An 18,179-nucleotide genomic window follows, 5' to 3' on the forward strand; every position below is an offset into this window, starting at 1 on the left:
ATGCTGGAAGATTGCCTCCTTCAAGCAAATACTTTAACAAGATCAGATTTTGAAAAACAGATGATGATTTGATCAGGTCTCAACAGTTGCTTTCTGCAGACAGACAGCTTGGTTTCTAGGGGAACGGGTCAGTGGAGTTCACTAAACAAGACCACAGATGAACAGTGCAACCCTTACCAGCCATTCCAATAGGAAAAAACCCACAAACTCCACTCTTTGGAGAGAAAAAATAAAAAGCTTTAAAAGCTACTCTCTAGTTAACTGTTGCATAAACAACCAGTTGCATGAACAGCTACCACCATGCAACCTTGTTTCTAAAGAGTATCCCTATTTGAAAAAGGACTAGGCCAAATCCTCCCTGCATTAGGATGCACCTTCACTAAATTATACCAAGGAATATTTTTAAATATCTCTAACTTCATGTGAAGAATAAATATGGTATCATTACCTCTACCTTAAAGTTGCAGGCTACCCTAGCCACTCAATCTAGACATTACCTTTACTTTCCATGTCTCAATCTGTGTTTCAGATCTGCTACCTGTCTTGAAATAAAACATAACATGGCTTTTCGGCAGCTACAGCAAAGCTCCAGAAGCCAAGCCCCTACTCAATGTGAGTAGAATCTGACCTATAGTGACCAAAAGTAATACTTTGATAAATTTGAACATCTAAATATTTTTAAACAGTCTTTATGTAACACTTCATAATATGTTAATGTATTAGATAGTATCTCAGGAGCTTGCTTAGCTACTCTGGTAAGCCAAGTGCATAGAACAATTAACCTTGATTATTTTTATTTAGTGGAAGATATAAACCTTTAAATAATTTCAATTATGCTATCAGATACACAGAAGCATAACACCTGTTCCTGCCACTGCAAAATCAACAGATCAAGAAAATGCTGAGCCAAAATGAGTATCAGCAGGACTACGTAGACCTCTTAGCATACATCCAACACATAAAGCTTGGCTTATTCTGTCAGTGTAGACTGTTGAAGGTGATCAAACAGGGCTAAACAACTATTTCAGAAGACTGATCTCATGAGAGTCAGACATCTAGTTCTAAAGCAAAAAGTGCCTTTCCTCTCCACAAAAATCTTTTGCAAGTCTTCATTTATTTTTAGCATTGTCTTGACAATTAAGGTTCACTAACCTGGATAGTAAACTTTCTTGCCATCAGTCTTGTATACAACCATTGTAATGAATTCCCGATTGTGTGCAAAGTCATCCTGTAAAAAACACAGATCAAGCAGAGTTGTACACAGCTGTGTGGAATGTAACTAATGCTTAAGCAGAATCAAGTACATATTCTGTCATTCCCTTCGATCACGGGTATCTGTATTTACTAAAATAACCAATTCATTTCTTAAAAAAACCAAACACCTGAAATTAATAAACTATCAATAGTTTCACTTATAACAGTTCAGAGTTATTTCATTACCTCTGTGGTGGAGGTATCAATCACTTCACTCAAATTTCTACTCTGAGTCTATTTCAACAATCTTGTATATGTTTATTTGCTGAATTTAAAACCTGGATGTATACACAGCTGTACATTCTTGAACATCAAAATATAAGCATAATATACTAGTAACACAAAGCTATGCAAAGAGATTTACAGAAGATACTATAGAACCCGTAAGATACAAAATGTAACAAAATAAAAGAAGCCGGCGGCACCTTATCTGTGATGTGCCTGCTGAGAAGAACCCAGACGGCAGCACCCCCTTGTGGGCACTGCACCTCCAGTTTGTACTGAGGATTATTAGCCAGGCTGTAGGCATCCTTCACTGGACCCTGCTTTGCATCCCAAGTACTGAAAGTAATACAGAGTCGTTATTAGGTGAGGAAGATCGTCATTCATGCCTTGAAACCTAACTCCACATCCTACATATATACAGAGCTAGATGTCATCAGTAATTAAGTTCCTGAAAGTTGATTTTCTACTATGGCAGATACCACATCAGAAGCATTACCTTACAATATTATTTTATAAATTATTCCACTACAACACAAGTGTGATAATAAAAAATGCCAAGCACAAACAGCTTGGCTGTTTGGTATGATGATTGCAGCCACAGAAAAAGCTGAACCACTCAAGGAGCCCAGGCCGCCCAGTTACAGTCATGATTAGGTACACCAACATTAAAGGGAAAAGATCTATGCTTTTATAGCTGTATATATCCATATAAAAGCTATGGTGAGCTTCAAACCTTGCTGATTATTCTCCCTCCATTTTTTTACTGAAGTAATTTTTATTTTAAAATTTGTCTGCTTCATGTTTAGAAGGATGCCTGTATGAAGTGTTAAAAGTAACCTATTGCAAAACCTGCCTGCTGCCTCAGGGACTGTCTGGACAAGGAACACAGTGTGAACAAATTAGAAGTGCTGATTACCAAATGCAAAGTGTGACATGCTGGGGACAGAAGTGGATAAAGTTTCTCCTAAGTCCCATTGGCCCTCCCACACTTTTAAAATTGAACAGCAAGTGTGAAAGGCAGCGTTATCAACTAAGCTTCAAATTAGCACCATAATTACTCCACTTCTGATGGCAACTGCCACTGTGCCAGGCATTTCCCTCCACAGAGGTATGATTATTGCTTATTATAGAAGGAAAGACAGACTAAATGAGCTCTGAAATTGGCATATACATCATGCTCATCTTGCTACATCACTACAGTGCACTTCAGAATGAATTTGAACACAGAGATTGGAAGGAGCCTTTACAGATAAGCTCAGCAGTTACACTACAGATGAAACAGCTTTGTGTAGATCTAACATATGCAGAAACAGTATGGAATTAGTGTCGAAGTGAAGTGGGAGGAAGAAAAAGAGAAAATCCAGTTATCCTCAGACTGGGTGACAAAAAGACTGAACGGATGGACACTAGGAAGGAGACAGGTATATTCAGAAAAAAATCAGCAGGCAATGAAATTTACTTATGATAACTGCAACTGATGAAAACCAAAATTACCTGTTCTGACAAAAAAAAATTACCTATTCTGACAATAGTTAAATAGACCCTGTAAAAACAACATGCACTGCACAGATAACTTGCATCTGGCAAGGAAAATCAATTCTAAATCGGGTTACTCAAGCACAGTCTGGTCAATGCTTAAAGATGGACTGCACAAAAATCTGATTTCTGTTCTGACAGAGAGATGTGGTACTGAGGTCAGAATCTGGTTACACAAACTTAGATCCACAGCAACATTACAAAGGCCACTGGAGTACCAACAACGTTACAGAAGCAGTCAAAAAATCAAGAGAGCATAGCTGGAGTTCAACCTCCTCAGATGTAACTTGGAAGAACAGAAGCAAGGAAGGGAACATCACCTCAGAACATTTAGAGATACTGACACCAACATTTATCTCTTGGACTGACCTGTGAATACATGTAGATTCTTTAAAAAGACTTGGGTTCCAACTCAAATAAATAACATCATAGTACTGGCACAGGTCCTCCCAGGAAATCCAGAAAATGCCTAAAGGGAAATGCTGTTATTGTTTCCATACCAGACAACATGATTTTACTTACTTTACCCGTTTTTCAAAAGTCTCCTATCAGGCAAGTTGTATAACTTAAAGAAACCAACATATCTGTAAAACTTGTCAGTAACATCTGCATTGCCCAAATTTATAAAGTGAAACTCAACTCCCCCTGAAACAAAGTTAAACCAAGAAAACAAAGTTAAACTCTGCTTATCATCAGGGACTTTCTGAAGCTGTCAGAACACTTTCCATTCCCAAGCACTAAGCAGAAAGTGTCAGAGGATCTTTGTACTGAAAGAGACATCTTCAGGTGATTCTGACCTGCCTTCCTCTTTCCTAGGCTTCTGAAAAAAAATTTACATAATCAAACAGGTTCCTCCAGTTCAACAATCTACTTCAGCAGTCATCCAGCACAATCAAGTATTCATTCAATGAGTATGTTTTCATGGATTTCTAAGGCACTTCATGCAACATCTACATGATTTGCTTTAGCACCCTGAATCTGATTCACCTTGACAAAATTCTCACACATTTATTCTAATTCTCCATTGCTCCCTTAGTTGCCACAACAGCCAACAATGCCTGCAGGCTGATGGATTCCTAATGAAACAAACTCTCAAAAAGGTAACAGCCTTATAATTCAAGTCTCTGACACAGGCAGTAGCACATCTTGCAGTACTAAGAAAAAATGCAGTCACAATAGTTACAAGTTTAGACAAAAAGACCAGAATGTAAATCCAGTCAAAAGAAACAAATCCTATAAAACCTTTACTGTATTTTATATAAATTTTAACCACTAGATAGTATGGTTACAAATTCCTAATAATTAATCAATAAGTGAATAATAAACTCATCTCTTAAAATTCTGACAAAGTCAGGGCTGCTATTCTTACACTAAATTATCAAAAGCTTTTCTTACACATTGGCAAGAGGCTCATAATTAAATGCTGTAATTTAATGGGTTTGGATCTGTACTGTTTTCAAAATAAAGTGGCACTGAACAAAAAGGATCCCTCACAGAGCTAAACAAATAGCAACTAGGACACTAATAAAGGAGCAGACAGCTCTTTCTGAATGTAAAATGCAGCTTCTACAGAATTTCTAAACTCTCAGCACCCTGCTCTTAATGACTTCCTGAACTCTACCCTCTGCTGCTCACTGGGGAAGATGGAACAGGACAATACTGACTATCATTCTAAGTGTTTTCTCAGGACAGTGCCACTGTGTCAATGACAGATCTCAATTTACTTTTAAGATGGAAATAGAATGTATGTAAAGATTTGTTTACAGGCAATAAAAATGTAAATACTGCTTACAGTAAGCATGTTGATACACATTTTCAAATGCTGGAAGAAAAACCCACAAAAAACCCAAAACAAAACAATCTCTTCACATATTAAAAAGCAACATTACATAGCTTATTGCCAGAATGTTATCTTTGCATTGAATTCCCCCAGGCACAGATACTGAGACAGCAACACTTAAGCAATGAGAGAACTTCCTATCAATAAATTTGAGACAATTTAAACAGTCCAGATTACTTAAATCTCAGACAAACCTGAAACAACGGTTTAAATATCCAAATATGTCCTAAATGTTGGGCTATTTAGTTTCTAGCATTAGTTTTACTTCTTCTACATTATCTGATAAGTGATCTGATAAGATAGTAACTTGTAAAACCTTATTACCATTGTCTATTTTCTGGGCTGTTCTGGGATCAAAATTCAAGTATTTTTGCAAATCTGGGGTCCAATTTCTTGTGTCATTTTCACTGTATCGTCCCTTCCAACGTAAGTGACTCCATGGATTTTTCAGCTGAAGAAACCGAAGTCCCTAAAGAAATACAACAGAAAATTGGTAGATTCAAGCTAATTTTTGTCAAGCTAATTTTTATATCAACAGAGAATATGGACTAATAGCTCAAGAAAAGAAAGCATCAAGCTTTCTGAAATTTCCCAATAGAGATCAAAACAAAATAAACTACATTAACTATTAGAGCAAAAATCAGTAGCTACCCATCACAGACAGGTTTCAAACAATCATCTGAAAACATCTTCAGTTTTACTTGATACCTTATATTCTCTTATATCCAAGACTGCATATGCATGGGTTGGAACTAAACCCCACTTTTCACCTTCCTCTTCAGACATCACCCCTGTTGCTGTTGTGATGAGGACATCTCCCTTGTGAAATCTGTTCAAAAAGAGGTGAAAGATAGCTTAATTGAAATTTTGCAAGCTGCAGACTAACATTTGCCTGACACTGTAATAGTATGTTTTCAGTCTGTCCATTGGTATGGCCCTGCTTTAGAAAAACTGGAACACAGGAAACTTTTTATAAGCAGAAATCACTCCTGAAAAATCTTGAGAAAGTGGAATTGCTTTCTTTTAGTATTTAAGTATAACCTTTAAGTGAAAAATTATTTTCTTTACAACATAAAAATCAGCACTTTTCAACCTGAAGCTCCATCTGTGTTGCTTATTAAAGATACTCTTCAAAGATCTTCAGCTGAACAAACACATGGTTTCATCAGCACTCAACCATTGCATAGAGCAAACTAACAAATCTGTCACACCTCCAGGATCCTGAAGAGCCTCCGAAAACCTGAAGAGTGGGAAGTTCATGCTTCTATACTTTGATAGGTGTTTACAATTAACTTTTGTGTCCCCCAGCATAGGCCTCAAAGGGTCTGGAATTGTCAACTCTGCAATAGAGTTCTGCAATTGTTCTGAAATGCAGCAGTTAATTTTGCAACAATTATTGTTGTGAAGACATACCAGCATGTTTCCCAGCCCATAATAAAATCTAAGTACATACTCAGCATACCTAGATAGTTTACAGAGTCACTGGATCCATACATTTTCAGTCTAGCAACAGGTAAATAATTATGATGCTGTAATGGCTATATCCCATCTTAATTTCAGTCACAGCAAAAACAGCAGTGCTGAAATATATGAAAGTCTTTGACGACCAATTGAGAACTCCTGACCTACTGTAAAAGCACTCCAGGAAGAGTTACACTTCTTTTATCATGAATGTTGATTTTTCAGTCAACAGAATGCCTCCCCCCCTCATCTACTGCACTAAAATGCACAAGCAACTGGTTGCACAAGACCACTTTGAAAGAAATCAAAATACTTGCTAGCTGACGTTTATACATTACAGCTGTATCTTTTGTCATAAATAGAAGTCTTATGGTAGATCTGAAGATCAATATCACAGCTTTGACTGACTTTTGTTACCCCTCCAGGAGATTTACTAATTGGACATAATAATCCAGATCTTGTGATGTGATGAGAAACACTATATTAGAGCTGCTTGCCAAGAACAGCAGCTCAGTGCCAGGGTACTGTACAGAAAACATTTCTTTCTACTTTTTAAACAGTTTTAACTTGTATATTATTTTCAAGCTGCTCTGCTCTGACTCTATATTCTATTTTCTTCATCAAGAAATGGGCTACTGTTTTTTTTTTTCCTTAGTATGTAAGGAAGGAAAATAACTTCAAACAAAATTCCACAATAGTTTACTGTTCTGTTGTATAAAAGAGACCAATATCTTAATTTCTTCTTCCAGAAAGCACACGGAGGTTTTATAAAGCATAACTTAAAATACAATTGAAGGATCTGTGGTGACTTTACTGCTTTTACAGTGTTGATACAGCTTCTACACAGCAAACACTTTAATTTCTCAGGAAAGAACAAACTCTACCTCTGATAAAGCATTCGGAAAGTACTATCTTTATTGAAAGCTTGATTGTCAGAGTGCATAGCAATTCTTTCAGGTATCCAACCAGTCAATGCATGGAGATCAATATTCTGAAATGCAAACATTAAAAAGGTATCAGAATAGATAATCCATCTATAAGCACATATCTGTACACAAATTATAAAAGCACCTTGAAAGAAATCAAATATGCACAAGTTACAACATAGCTCTACATACGAAAGGCTAGAGACTATATTCAAAAAACAAAACAACAAGAAAACCTAATCAAATCAGTTAAGGACATCTAAAAAAACCCAAACTCTTAAAAAAAAGAAACAACAGCTGGGATGTGAATAAATGAAACAAACTGGAATTTCAGAGCAATGGACACATAAGCAAATGATCAATTGTGCTGAGTTCTATGATGTGTTCTATTTATTTCGTTGAATCACAGGCCTTTAGAGCACCGTCTCAGAAGCACTGTTTGGAACCCTGATATTATATATGCATTTAAATAATTTATTTTCTACTTCTAAGGCTCAGAGTTTGGGTTGTTTATTCTTTTTTGGTTAAGCTGACAGTGACATTATTTCTATAAAAAGATGCTTTAATCTCCCCACTTCATCTATCTCCCTGAAATATTGCTTATTCCCTTTTCTTTTGCTTTGTACTCCTCAGAGAAAAGCAGAGACTATAAATGCTTGAAGTATCAATAATCAGCACTCGTGAGTGGGAACTTGGGGAATCACAAGGACAACACAGTAACCCTGATTGTAGAAGGAAGCTATAATAAAGTCAAAAGCAGAGAGAGGCAGGAAAAGTGGAGATTTAATGTAATAAGTCAGGATGTTTTTCCAGATGGCAAGTTAGAGGATGACAATGGGAATAAAACATAGCTGCTCTCACCAGCTTCTGTCCTCCAAACCAAAGCAACATGACACTAACATTAGAAAGTACATAAAAACATATGCCACATTTACTCCTTACACAAAGCCACATTTGTCTCCATAATAATTTTCCAAAAGGTGATGACTAACTGGCACACCATCCAAGAACATGATGACCAAGACACCAACTTGAATGTGAACAGCACCATGGAATCAAAAATATACTGTTAAAATTTTAGAGACTTTTAAATTAGAATCAGAAATGCTTAAGTAACGAATGAAGATTATGTGGGCTACTCATTTCAGTAAGCAGGCTCTCTTTAAAAAAATAATTTGTATGCCAGCCTAGCTGAAGTATGATGACTTTCTCTCATAACCACACTATAGGAACCGATTGCCTATTTATGTAAATGAGTGGAACAATCTGATAAACAAACTTTGACAGATCAAAGTATTTGCTCCCTCTGTAGAGATGAACTAAATGACTAGCCTACTCCTTTCCTAGCTTACTCCCCTGCCTAACAAGGGAGAACTGTCCTATTTATTGAACCACAATTAGAAAGTATTAGTATGGGCAAAAACTTCAGGACTTCACCCAACACTTTCATCTAGACTCTATATAAAACACATAAACTACCCAACCATACATGCCAATCCTGCAGTCAGAGAACTAAGATTAACTCAGCCCATCAAGATGTCTTGCTCTATCTTGATGGACTGAATCTCACCAAGTACAACTAAGCATATTTGAAAAAGAAAGAAATAGAGAAACAAAGTTTAAGAAAATGCTAGACCAAATACTTGCCTTCCTAAGCAATTAATTTATTTCACTAGAAGGAAATTATTTGACCCAAGATTATCTAAGTGGAATTTTTGCCTTAGACATAATCTAGTACTTACAGAATTTGATCCAGGAAAATCATATCCTCCCATGACCTTCATGTAAGCCTTTTCTATTAGAGATACCCATAATTCATTCTTATTGTTAGAGTAAGAGCAGAGAAGTTCTCCACTGTGATCAACAGGTAATTGGTCATCTATGATTACCTGTGTGAAATAAACAAATGAAAAATCATCGTAAAGCTAATAAAATATGTTGGAAGCTTTTAAAAACTAAAACCAAATTCTCATTAACACACAGCTAGATCTGCCCATTGCTCACAGGTGTGGACACCTCTATCAATCCTCCAGTGGTTTGCCCAAGTGAACAAGAAACTCTACTACCAGCTCTTAGTTGCAGTGGTCCCCTGGGTGACCTGTGGTAACCTACTTGGCTTTCCCCTGTGTAAAATGAGGATGATGGTAGTATCATCTTGTAAAGTGTCCAATGTCTATTGAAAAAGGTAGCCATAGAAAAGTTCAGTGTAATTACCAGCATTAGAAAAAGGAGAGAAAAGCCTAACAATAGCCCTCACCTAATTAGGAAGCAGCATGGACTATGCTTGGTAGCTATCAGAAAAAAAGTTATTTATCTAAAAGAAAATGAACAATGTCATATCACTTTCATTGTCTCTACATTTCTTCTCTTTGGAAAGGAAAAAAACCCCAAAGTAGCTGTTGTGAAACTATTCTACTTAATTTAAAGAAAAAATGTTAATATATTCAGCATTATTACAGATTACTACTACAACATTTGAAGTGGTCTGAAACAGTTTCCCAGAACAGACGTTTCAGTTTCACATCAACATTACTCTGTTACCAACACAGCACATTTTCTGGTCAAATCCTGTCTGTCCCAGAATGAATAACTCTTTTCACAGAAGAGCAACTGGCCATTCAACCTAACAACAGGCAGCCATTAGGAGGTATTTTGTAATGAATATTAAGAGCAAGGTGTGTACATAAATTATACTTCCCTGAAACCCTCATTCATATTCTGGAATTTAGCAGCTCAAGGATCCTGACCCAGAGGTTATACCTTAACAACTGGTAGCCTTTGAGGACTTTCCCCTTACTTTCCCATCCCAGGAACATGACCACGCAACTTTTGAACTCCATCACTCACTATGATGAAACCTTGAGTCACTATGATCTGCTACAATCAGTGCTACAGCTAAGTATTATATGAAGTACTTTTATTTTATGAGCCTATTTATTGCACCAGAAAGAAAGTTGTTTGTGAGTTTACAAAGTTCTATCCTATCTTCAGGCATCTCCTCTCTTTACTAAAACTCTGTCATGATTTGAGTCATTCAATGTCTGTGTTCTTCCTGGATGTCAGACTGTACTTTTTCATTCTTTAACTTCCTTTCTAAGATGGACTGGAAATTTTGATTACTTGCACACCTTACTCACAAATATATCATGTATAATTTTGTTCCGGTATGGTTTTCATAATTCACTTAAACAATAAAAGGATTTTAAAATTTAATTTGATGTGAGTAAGGCTATTTGCATGAACACATGCAGAAGAAATACCTACACTCTTACATACTCAACAATCAAAATGAACCTCAGAAGATATCACAATTAAAATCCACTTTTCAACAAAACCCAACTGAAGATTTTGCTATGCAAGCATAGCTTCAGTGTGAAGCAGACTAAGCCTTTAAAATTTCTGACTGGAACAGTTACAGTACCAAGTCTCCCCAGAATCATACCTTTCTAGGTACACCATTGATATGAAGCTTCACCATGTATTTGCCACATGGATTATATTCTGGTTCTCCCTTCTTATTCTGGGGGTAAATTATACTGTTAAGAAAACAAAAAGAGGAAGAAATTGTGATGTAAATTACTTGGCTGTGCATACATTGATAACAATAAAGTGGGGTTAACATAGTCTGTTTCTGGAATATACACTCAATACAAATATGGTACTTTCAATGAAAATGCAACTCAAACGTAGTAAAAATGGCAATGATGTTTAAATAGGCATTATTTTCCAGGCATGGCTCTTCTGCAGTACTTTCCTTAATATACTAACAAAAAGAACATAAGGAACCTAACTGTTTCTCCAACAGAAGCAAGGCAAACAAATTTACCTCACTGCTAAACAAGGTGTATGTACATATCTGTAGTATAAACACCATATTTGCCTGAATGACAAGTCATACATCTGAGGAAAGAGAAGACAGTGCAGAACTCACTGCTCTTGAACAGATTACATGTTCAGTTCTAAGAAGTATAGGTTAAAACAAAAACAAAATAATCCAGGGACAAAGTTCACACACTGGTCTGGCAATGAGTTCCTAGAAGAATTTAACAAGCCCACACCAAATTTATCACAGAATGCCAGTAAAGTAGAACTGAGACAGTGTTGTTTGCAATGATTTTACAATGAGATGCAAAAGAACATAAAATGTTATACAGCAGCTGGCACAGCAAAGCACGAAAATAAACCTACACAGCATTTTAAGTAAAATTTCTACTAAAAGCCAAACAAAACTACTGCACATCTGAAGAATCCAGTGTCTGTATAAACATCTACATAAAGGTGACATTCCCCTCAGAAGTGCTAAAGCTACACAACTCCCAGAGAGAGATGGTGAAACAATTGCTAGTTTTTATTGTGTCCAACTGTGATAGAACATATTGCAAGATGTTAATACTATTAAATCCAAAAAGATCTCAGAAAGCAACAGCTGCTTACCTGGTGATTAATTTTTTGTTATATCTTCTTTCATACGCTGCACTGATAGCAAGTGATGCCACAAAAGAACAATCTGACACTATTGTCTGTAAAGACAAGAAAAAAGTGAGGATATTTACTACTAACTTAGATAATGAAAGACAAACAGGCTGTGTGGATGCAAGAGAAATCATCTGCTAGCAATTTCCTTCAAACTGAAACAGATTTGGACCAAGAAAAATAAAGTTACTAGTAAAAAGGCAAGAAACATACTTGCTCAACCATGATGCCACTATGGAGCAAACCAGCGTTGAAATTTTAATGGCAATCAGAGGGAAGTGCAGATACCTCATCATTCACTCTAGCTGCTCCCCAAAACATGCTGTGTAATACAAACCATATACAATGGTATAATGTATTGCTGATGACAGAATAGCTTGGGCCTTCTGCAGCACTGAACAAGACATTTATACTATTCTCAATGGGCCACTGCTTTCTGTCAAATAAAAATTTAAAAATCTTGCCCATTATTTTTTCCATGCAGAAAATTAACTGAACAATTTACTGCATAGTACAGTGCCTTTTTTCATACAAACCTTAATGCTATTTAAGGAAAACAGGATTTTCAACTGAAATTTTAATTCAGGTTTTCACTTCTACTATTAACACACCTGTTTATTCTGCATGGAATCTGAAGTGACACTGTTTAATTATTTATTATTCTCATGACAGCCAAGGAAAGCACACTTACATGTGGAGATTCCCGTTTAAACAAGAAGGCCTTAAATCCAATAAACTGCTAGCAACGCACATTTCTCTTTAGGAACAATTTACCTGCTTTATGCTGAAACTTGATACAGTGTAAATCATTGTAGGGTTATTTGTTATGTCATCTGGTCGCACCCACTTGGCAAACATTGCTTTCTGTTTAGGGGATAATGGTAGCTTCCCACATTTATCACTAGATTTAAAAGAGAAAAAAAAAAAAAATTAAATTAATAGCAATTTAGAAAAGCTTTTCATGGTACCTCCAGTCATATACAAGTCTGATGGATGACGATAAATATGCACAGAACAATTAAACAGCTTTGTATAAAGAGCTGTAAAAGAATTTCAAAGAATACTATGGCTAAGTTTGTGAGTAAAAAAGCAGAACATGAAACAAAACCCAAGAGTTTCCTTCATACAGGACTGAGTAGGGGGAGGAAATTCCCAAAAGCCATCTACATCAACAGAAACTCAAATTGTTGCTTTATTTCAATATGATGAATTAATACTTAGAAGCTTCTTTAGTTGTGAAAATACTGTCTGATTGACAATCTTTTAGTGGAAATCTGAAAAAAACCCAAAAACCAAACCCCCAAACAACCAGCCCCGGGTGTCTGTGTCTCTTATGGTTATGTAACCTTAACACTGTTCATTAATGAAGGGTCTAGAAGTCCAACCTACACTCTTCCTCAGAATAGTCCTTTAGGAAATTTTAGAGGACCAACTGACATAAAACAGTTTTCAGATCAGACTGGAAAAAGGAAGTGATAGTATTAAAATATCTCTGCCTAAATTATGCTTAAAAGCCTACTTAAATGATTTTAAACTCTTAAAAAAAACCCAGAGAAATACCAAGCATGGGAAAGCTTTAAGAATAAAAATGAAAGTTCAGTAATAGAATCACACTTACGAGAAAGGCATGGGGAAGGCAAAACGTTCTCTCAGATCAACACTCATGAAAGGTACATACTCAATACCATTAATTTTTGAAGTCTTCCTGCAAGTCAGAAGAAAAAAAACACAGTTAGAAACCCATCATCTTTCTAAGACTAGGTTCCAGAAACTAGCAACAAAATCAGTTTTTAAAAACTAACAAGAAACAAGACTTCTGAAAACAAGAGAACTACTTGAAAATGAAAGTACCACTGCAGTTATTTGGGTATGAAACATGCAGTACTTGATGATTCTGTAGGTAACTGCAGATAAGTCTCTATGCTGGGACAGAAGCAATTATCAGCCACAAACCTCTTCGTAGTTCTAGAAGCCACATTTAAAAATACATTTATTTAAACATAATTTCTCAAGTCCCTAAAAGCCTCTCATTAAAGAGTGTCTTAGGATAAGCTGACAGAACTTAACAACTAGCAACATTTAGATTCCATCTAACTGGGGCAATACGTATTAAAACTTTTGTGAAATAACAAAAAGTAGCATGAATGTTTATTATTATATTCTTGACTAAAGTGCACAGACCACTTTCTAAAAAAAATGAGAACGATAATTAAACGTGGATGTAATTTAAATTTCAAACAAGGAGTTAACTGCAAAGGGTCTGTGAAATATTTTAAAATTAGATTGTGATTAAAGATGTGAAAAAACTTGAAGTTCTCCTGCAGAACTGAAAAAACAACAACAAAAAGTGAAAAAAAATCTCCAAGCACCCAAAACATCCACAAAACCAGAAACATTCACTGCACAGGCACTTCAAGACAAAAAAAAAAAAAAAAGTGTTTTATTTTTGGCAATGCTTAATGCTCTGCAACATTTACAACACATTTACATTGCTATCTTCATGACCATATTCTCAGTCCATTTAATTCCCCCAAAGTCAACAAGCAGATTAAATATTTTATGATCAAATACTGGACCATGTTGAGCACCACCTGTCTCACAATCTTTTTTATTGCATGGGGAAGAGCAGGAGGCTTAAAACACCTATCAGACAATGCATGGGTTGGGTTTTTAAAGATATATTTGATAGCTTTCAAAATTCATGTTTTAGTTTACAGGCTTTATGGATAACTTGTAGCTTATTCCAGCTATAATAAAAAACAAAGCAAAAGGTACTGGATGTAACAGAAGTTACAGACCTATAAAATATTATGCTTCCTCTATTTCCAGTTAAGTAGTGTTACCTAAAAAAAAAACCTTTGTACTTTAGCTTCTCAGAGACAGATCTTTCATGAGCTCAGCAGGTAGGTTATGTTTAACATTAAAAAAAAAATGAGGCTAAGGAAAATAATCCCGGGAGCCAGATACAGGAAATTGTCCTCTAAAGACAAACTAGAAAAGTATGTTCTGTGAATAAAAGCCATGAATTACATTACCACAGAGAATAGAAGAATTAATTAATGTGTAGGTACCACCAGCAATGGGGTTTGTAAGAGATAGTTTTCCAACCCTGTTATAAGTACCTTATGCTTCAGCTATTTGAATCAACCACGTGAGATACACAAAGGATCTGAGCACCAATTATTAACATTTTGGAAAAACTTCTCTTCAACTTACCTGAGTACTTCAATCTCCTCTGCAGTGTATCTCTGGCCTTGAGATTCACTAGCCTGTACTGCTCTGATAGTCTGTGGTTTATCATTTAAAGAAAAATCAGGTCCCAATGGAAAGAATGCTCTCACTGGTTGATTTGGTTTAACTGCAGTTGACTTCTCCTTCTGAGATGACTTTGACACAGATTCCTTCAGTGCCTCTGCTCTAAAGTAATTAAAAATGCATTTTGTTTAAAAGAATGATAAAAATACAGTAATCGCTCAAGTATTTATTTGCTTGGCTCATGCTCCTGCATATATTAAATGGAATTCAAGTTGACCAATACTACTCTTCCTAAGAAAAATCAATTTCTGATGTCAGTATTTTTTATTTTCCTATTCTAGAGTTAACTAAAATACAGTATTTCTAATTCATATATAACCCTCTTTTGGCAGAACTTCTTAGATTTTCATTGCCTTTAAATTATGCTAATAGAAGAATTTGTCTAAGTGTTCATTATCCAGAAACTCAGAAAAAGACCAACAAAATAGAGAAAACTGATTTGCATCCTCTCATGCCTTCAGGACTTAAGTTGTAGAGCAGCTACAATAGCAGTAAAAAACACACTAACATTCTCACAACCCAGGACTTTAATTGCTTGAAGATTGTATGTTCAGGAGGCATATTTTGTTCTTGTTGGATTAAGTTTCTGGATTGCAACATATATGCAAAACACTGGTTGTTGGGTTCTTTTGTACAGGGTTCTTTTGTACACAGACTGAGAAGTGCTGAAAATCACCTTATACTGAAACCTAGCCCAACGTAGTCCATTATTTGCCATCATACAGCTGATTTAAGAGGAGAGACACTGACCTTAACACTCATGTAAATTATTTCAGATATAGACTTCACTCCACTAAATCTACCCATACAATTAGATTGATACTGTCAAGGTAAGTATTTCTCAGTTTTCAAGCTGTCTTTCTTACACAGGGGCACTGACACCCTGACATGGCCTGAATTCTGCATTTTTATAGAAGCCAAAAATTGTAGTATACCAGTCTGACTTTTAACTCTGAAGACTAAGTGGTACTAATGAACCCAGTCCTCTCCTAATTTGGCATGTCCCAACATTCCCAGAGGACTGGCACAACAATTACGATATTCACTGCTCACCCAGCTGGCAGCTGTCTCCTAGGAGAACTCTTCAGAACCTAAGCCCACGCAGGATCCATACTCTTGGCAGTCCATAGCAGACACTGGATGAAGAATCCAGCTCAGAGACTGCACTCAGACCTGACAGATGATGCATTTACTAACACTGGTAATACTCACCTATCCAGTGCTTGTCGAGCCAGCTGTTTCAGTTTTGACTGGAGGCCTGCTTCTGCAGTTTCAGTAGCCTTAAGTGTAAAATAAAAGAAAAAGCTACACAACCATAAAAGATGCAGGCTTTATAGACTCAGTTTGTCAAATTCCACACAAGCAGATTTATGTAATGGTCTGAAGATGTTCTGCTTCAACAACTCAAGTGGAAAAACTAGATCAGTTCTACTAACTCTTTATCTGGTTACAGTGTATCACCATAGTTTTTTAGTCTACATAAAAAAACAGTTTATAGATTTCAGAGAAAAGAAGATTTCACTATAGCATGTAGCAAGAGTCACATTCCCCTCAGAAACAGCCCATACTTATTTAGATTATAAAAATAGAAGAAAAGTGAAAAACAGACTTGGTGGAGTTACATTATGATGGTGAGCTCTTCCTGCAATGAGTAGCTAAGGCAAATGGACTCAAGGGAAAAAAGCAGTACCTGTAATTACAGTCTCTGTCATTCATATAAAGGCCAATTCATCCTTACCATTAGTTTCAGTGTGAATTTAATTCAGTTGTAACATCTTTAATGTTGAAGTAAATCTGAGTAATCAAGTAGTATCCTTACTAGTTTTGGAATCGGTAGACCACTCTGTTTTCAGAATGTGAAAATTTCCCTTAAATTACTTCCCTTAATATAGTTGGAAAGTAACACAGATGACACATTAGCAAGTTATCTTCAGTTTTAACTGTTTTTAGTTTCTGGTTTAGTGTTGCATTCACTCCAGGACAAAAAATAACATGAAAAAAATTTCCAGACTATTTCCAGTTTTCAGTATAATCTATTTCAGGAAAAATATATAATTCACAAGTCCCATTTACAGTGTTGAATAACAACATAGTATAAAGACTGGAAGAAACACTAAAAAACCAAAAAGAAGTGGGAAAATAAAAGATTCAAAAATGGCTTTTTAGAAATACAGGTACTCCATTTTTAAGCCAGCCTTTTAAGGATCAGTCACTTGTGTAAGTGGAAGAAATTCTTACCATCACATAATTCCACCAAGTTAACCTGTAGCTTAACATACTGTTTTCAAACAGAGTTCCACCGCTTCTGTGTACAACTCTATAGCTTCTTCTGCATTCCCTTTATCATCTTCCTCAAAAGCCTGTGTAACTAGGAAGTGAGCACGCTCCAAGTCCAACTGTTGTTTCGACTTCAGAGGATCTGTGTTCTGTGACTGAACTAAATGAAAAAGAAAGTATTTAGCTTTCTACAGCAGCAGACATGTAAAAACATCCTTAACATGATCCTGAAATACTAGCATTTCTAACCAGATAAGAAACACCTGCTTTTGGGCTGGAAATCATATTTTTCTAAACTTCACTAAAAGCATCTTTGCAAGGACAAGAAAATATACCCATGCCTCAAAGCAGACACGTCAAAAAAAGGAAATAAAACCTCTTTCACACTACACTAAGGACAAAGATATACAATTATATAAAACACTGCATTATTTTTGAAAACACATCACCTATGGTAATTAAGAGTTCCTGAGACATCTTTCTCATTTAATACCTTTGTTAACAACCTCAAGGAGAAGATAGAGCACACCTTCACCAAGGCTGCAGACCCCACCAAACTGTTTCACTCAAGAACAGAGTTGCTTTTCAAAGGGACACAGACAAGCTGGAGTAATGGGTGGATAGGAACCTCAGGAAAAATCCCTGCATCTGGGACAGACTAACACTCTGCAGAGTACAGCTCTGCAAAGAAAGGCCTGAGGTCCTACAGGATGGCTGGGTGAGCCTGGCAGCACCAGAACCTATAAATACCAGAACCTACTTGCTAAGAGCACCCTGGGCTCTGTCAGCAGGTCCCTAATGATGGCTGGGGCTGAAGGACTCGGCCTTTTCAGAAGAAGCTAAGGGAGGGGGGCTTGTCAAGCCAGGAAGGA

At 36.2% G+C, this 18,179-nt stretch overlaps 1 protein-coding gene across 14 annotated transcripts in view; it reads right to left on the reverse strand.

Moving 5' to 3' along the window:
* The window catches only part of CAPN7 (calpain 7), a 34,438-nt gene that overhangs the window by 9,948 nt on the left and 6,311 nt on the right, over nucleotides 1-18,179 (reverse strand). For 6 of the 14 annotated variants that reach the window (XM_071735777.1, XM_071735780.1, XM_071735781.1 and 3 more), the window contains exons 3-16: nucleotides 17,310-17,467; nucleotides 16,243-16,310; nucleotides 14,932-15,132; nucleotides 13,334-13,420; nucleotides 12,490-12,616; nucleotides 11,677-11,762; nucleotides 10,685-10,778; nucleotides 8,985-9,131; nucleotides 7,201-7,307; nucleotides 5,564-5,684; nucleotides 5,180-5,324; nucleotides 3,385-3,484; nucleotides 1,680-1,815; nucleotides 1,153-1,228 (exon numbers count right to left, since the gene is read on the reverse strand). In XM_071735777.1, the coding sequence (XP_071591878.1) occupies nucleotides 1,153-1,228; nucleotides 1,680-1,815; nucleotides 3,385-3,484; nucleotides 5,180-5,324; nucleotides 5,564-5,684; nucleotides 7,201-7,307; nucleotides 8,985-9,131; nucleotides 10,685-10,778; nucleotides 11,677-11,762; nucleotides 12,490-12,616; nucleotides 13,334-13,420; nucleotides 14,932-15,132; nucleotides 16,243-16,310; nucleotides 17,310-17,467 (1,653 nt within the window). Of the gene's footprint in view, nucleotides 1-1,152; nucleotides 1,229-1,679; nucleotides 1,816-3,384; nucleotides 3,485-5,179; nucleotides 5,325-5,563; nucleotides 5,685-7,200; nucleotides 7,308-8,984; nucleotides 9,132-10,684; nucleotides 10,779-11,676; nucleotides 11,763-12,489; nucleotides 12,617-13,333; nucleotides 13,421-14,931; nucleotides 15,133-16,242; nucleotides 16,311-16,768; nucleotides 17,144-17,268; nucleotides 17,468-18,179 lie in introns of all 14 variants that reach the window. The other 8 variants (XM_071735787.1, XM_071735789.1, XM_071735788.1 and 5 more) reach the window with 4 other exon arrangements.

This window comes from Heliangelus exortis, chromosome 2 (genome assembly GCF_036169615.1).
Source record: "Heliangelus exortis chromosome 2, bHelExo1.hap1, whole genome shotgun sequence".
NCBI lineage: Eukaryota > Metazoa > Chordata > Aves > Apodiformes > Trochilidae > Heliangelus > Heliangelus exortis.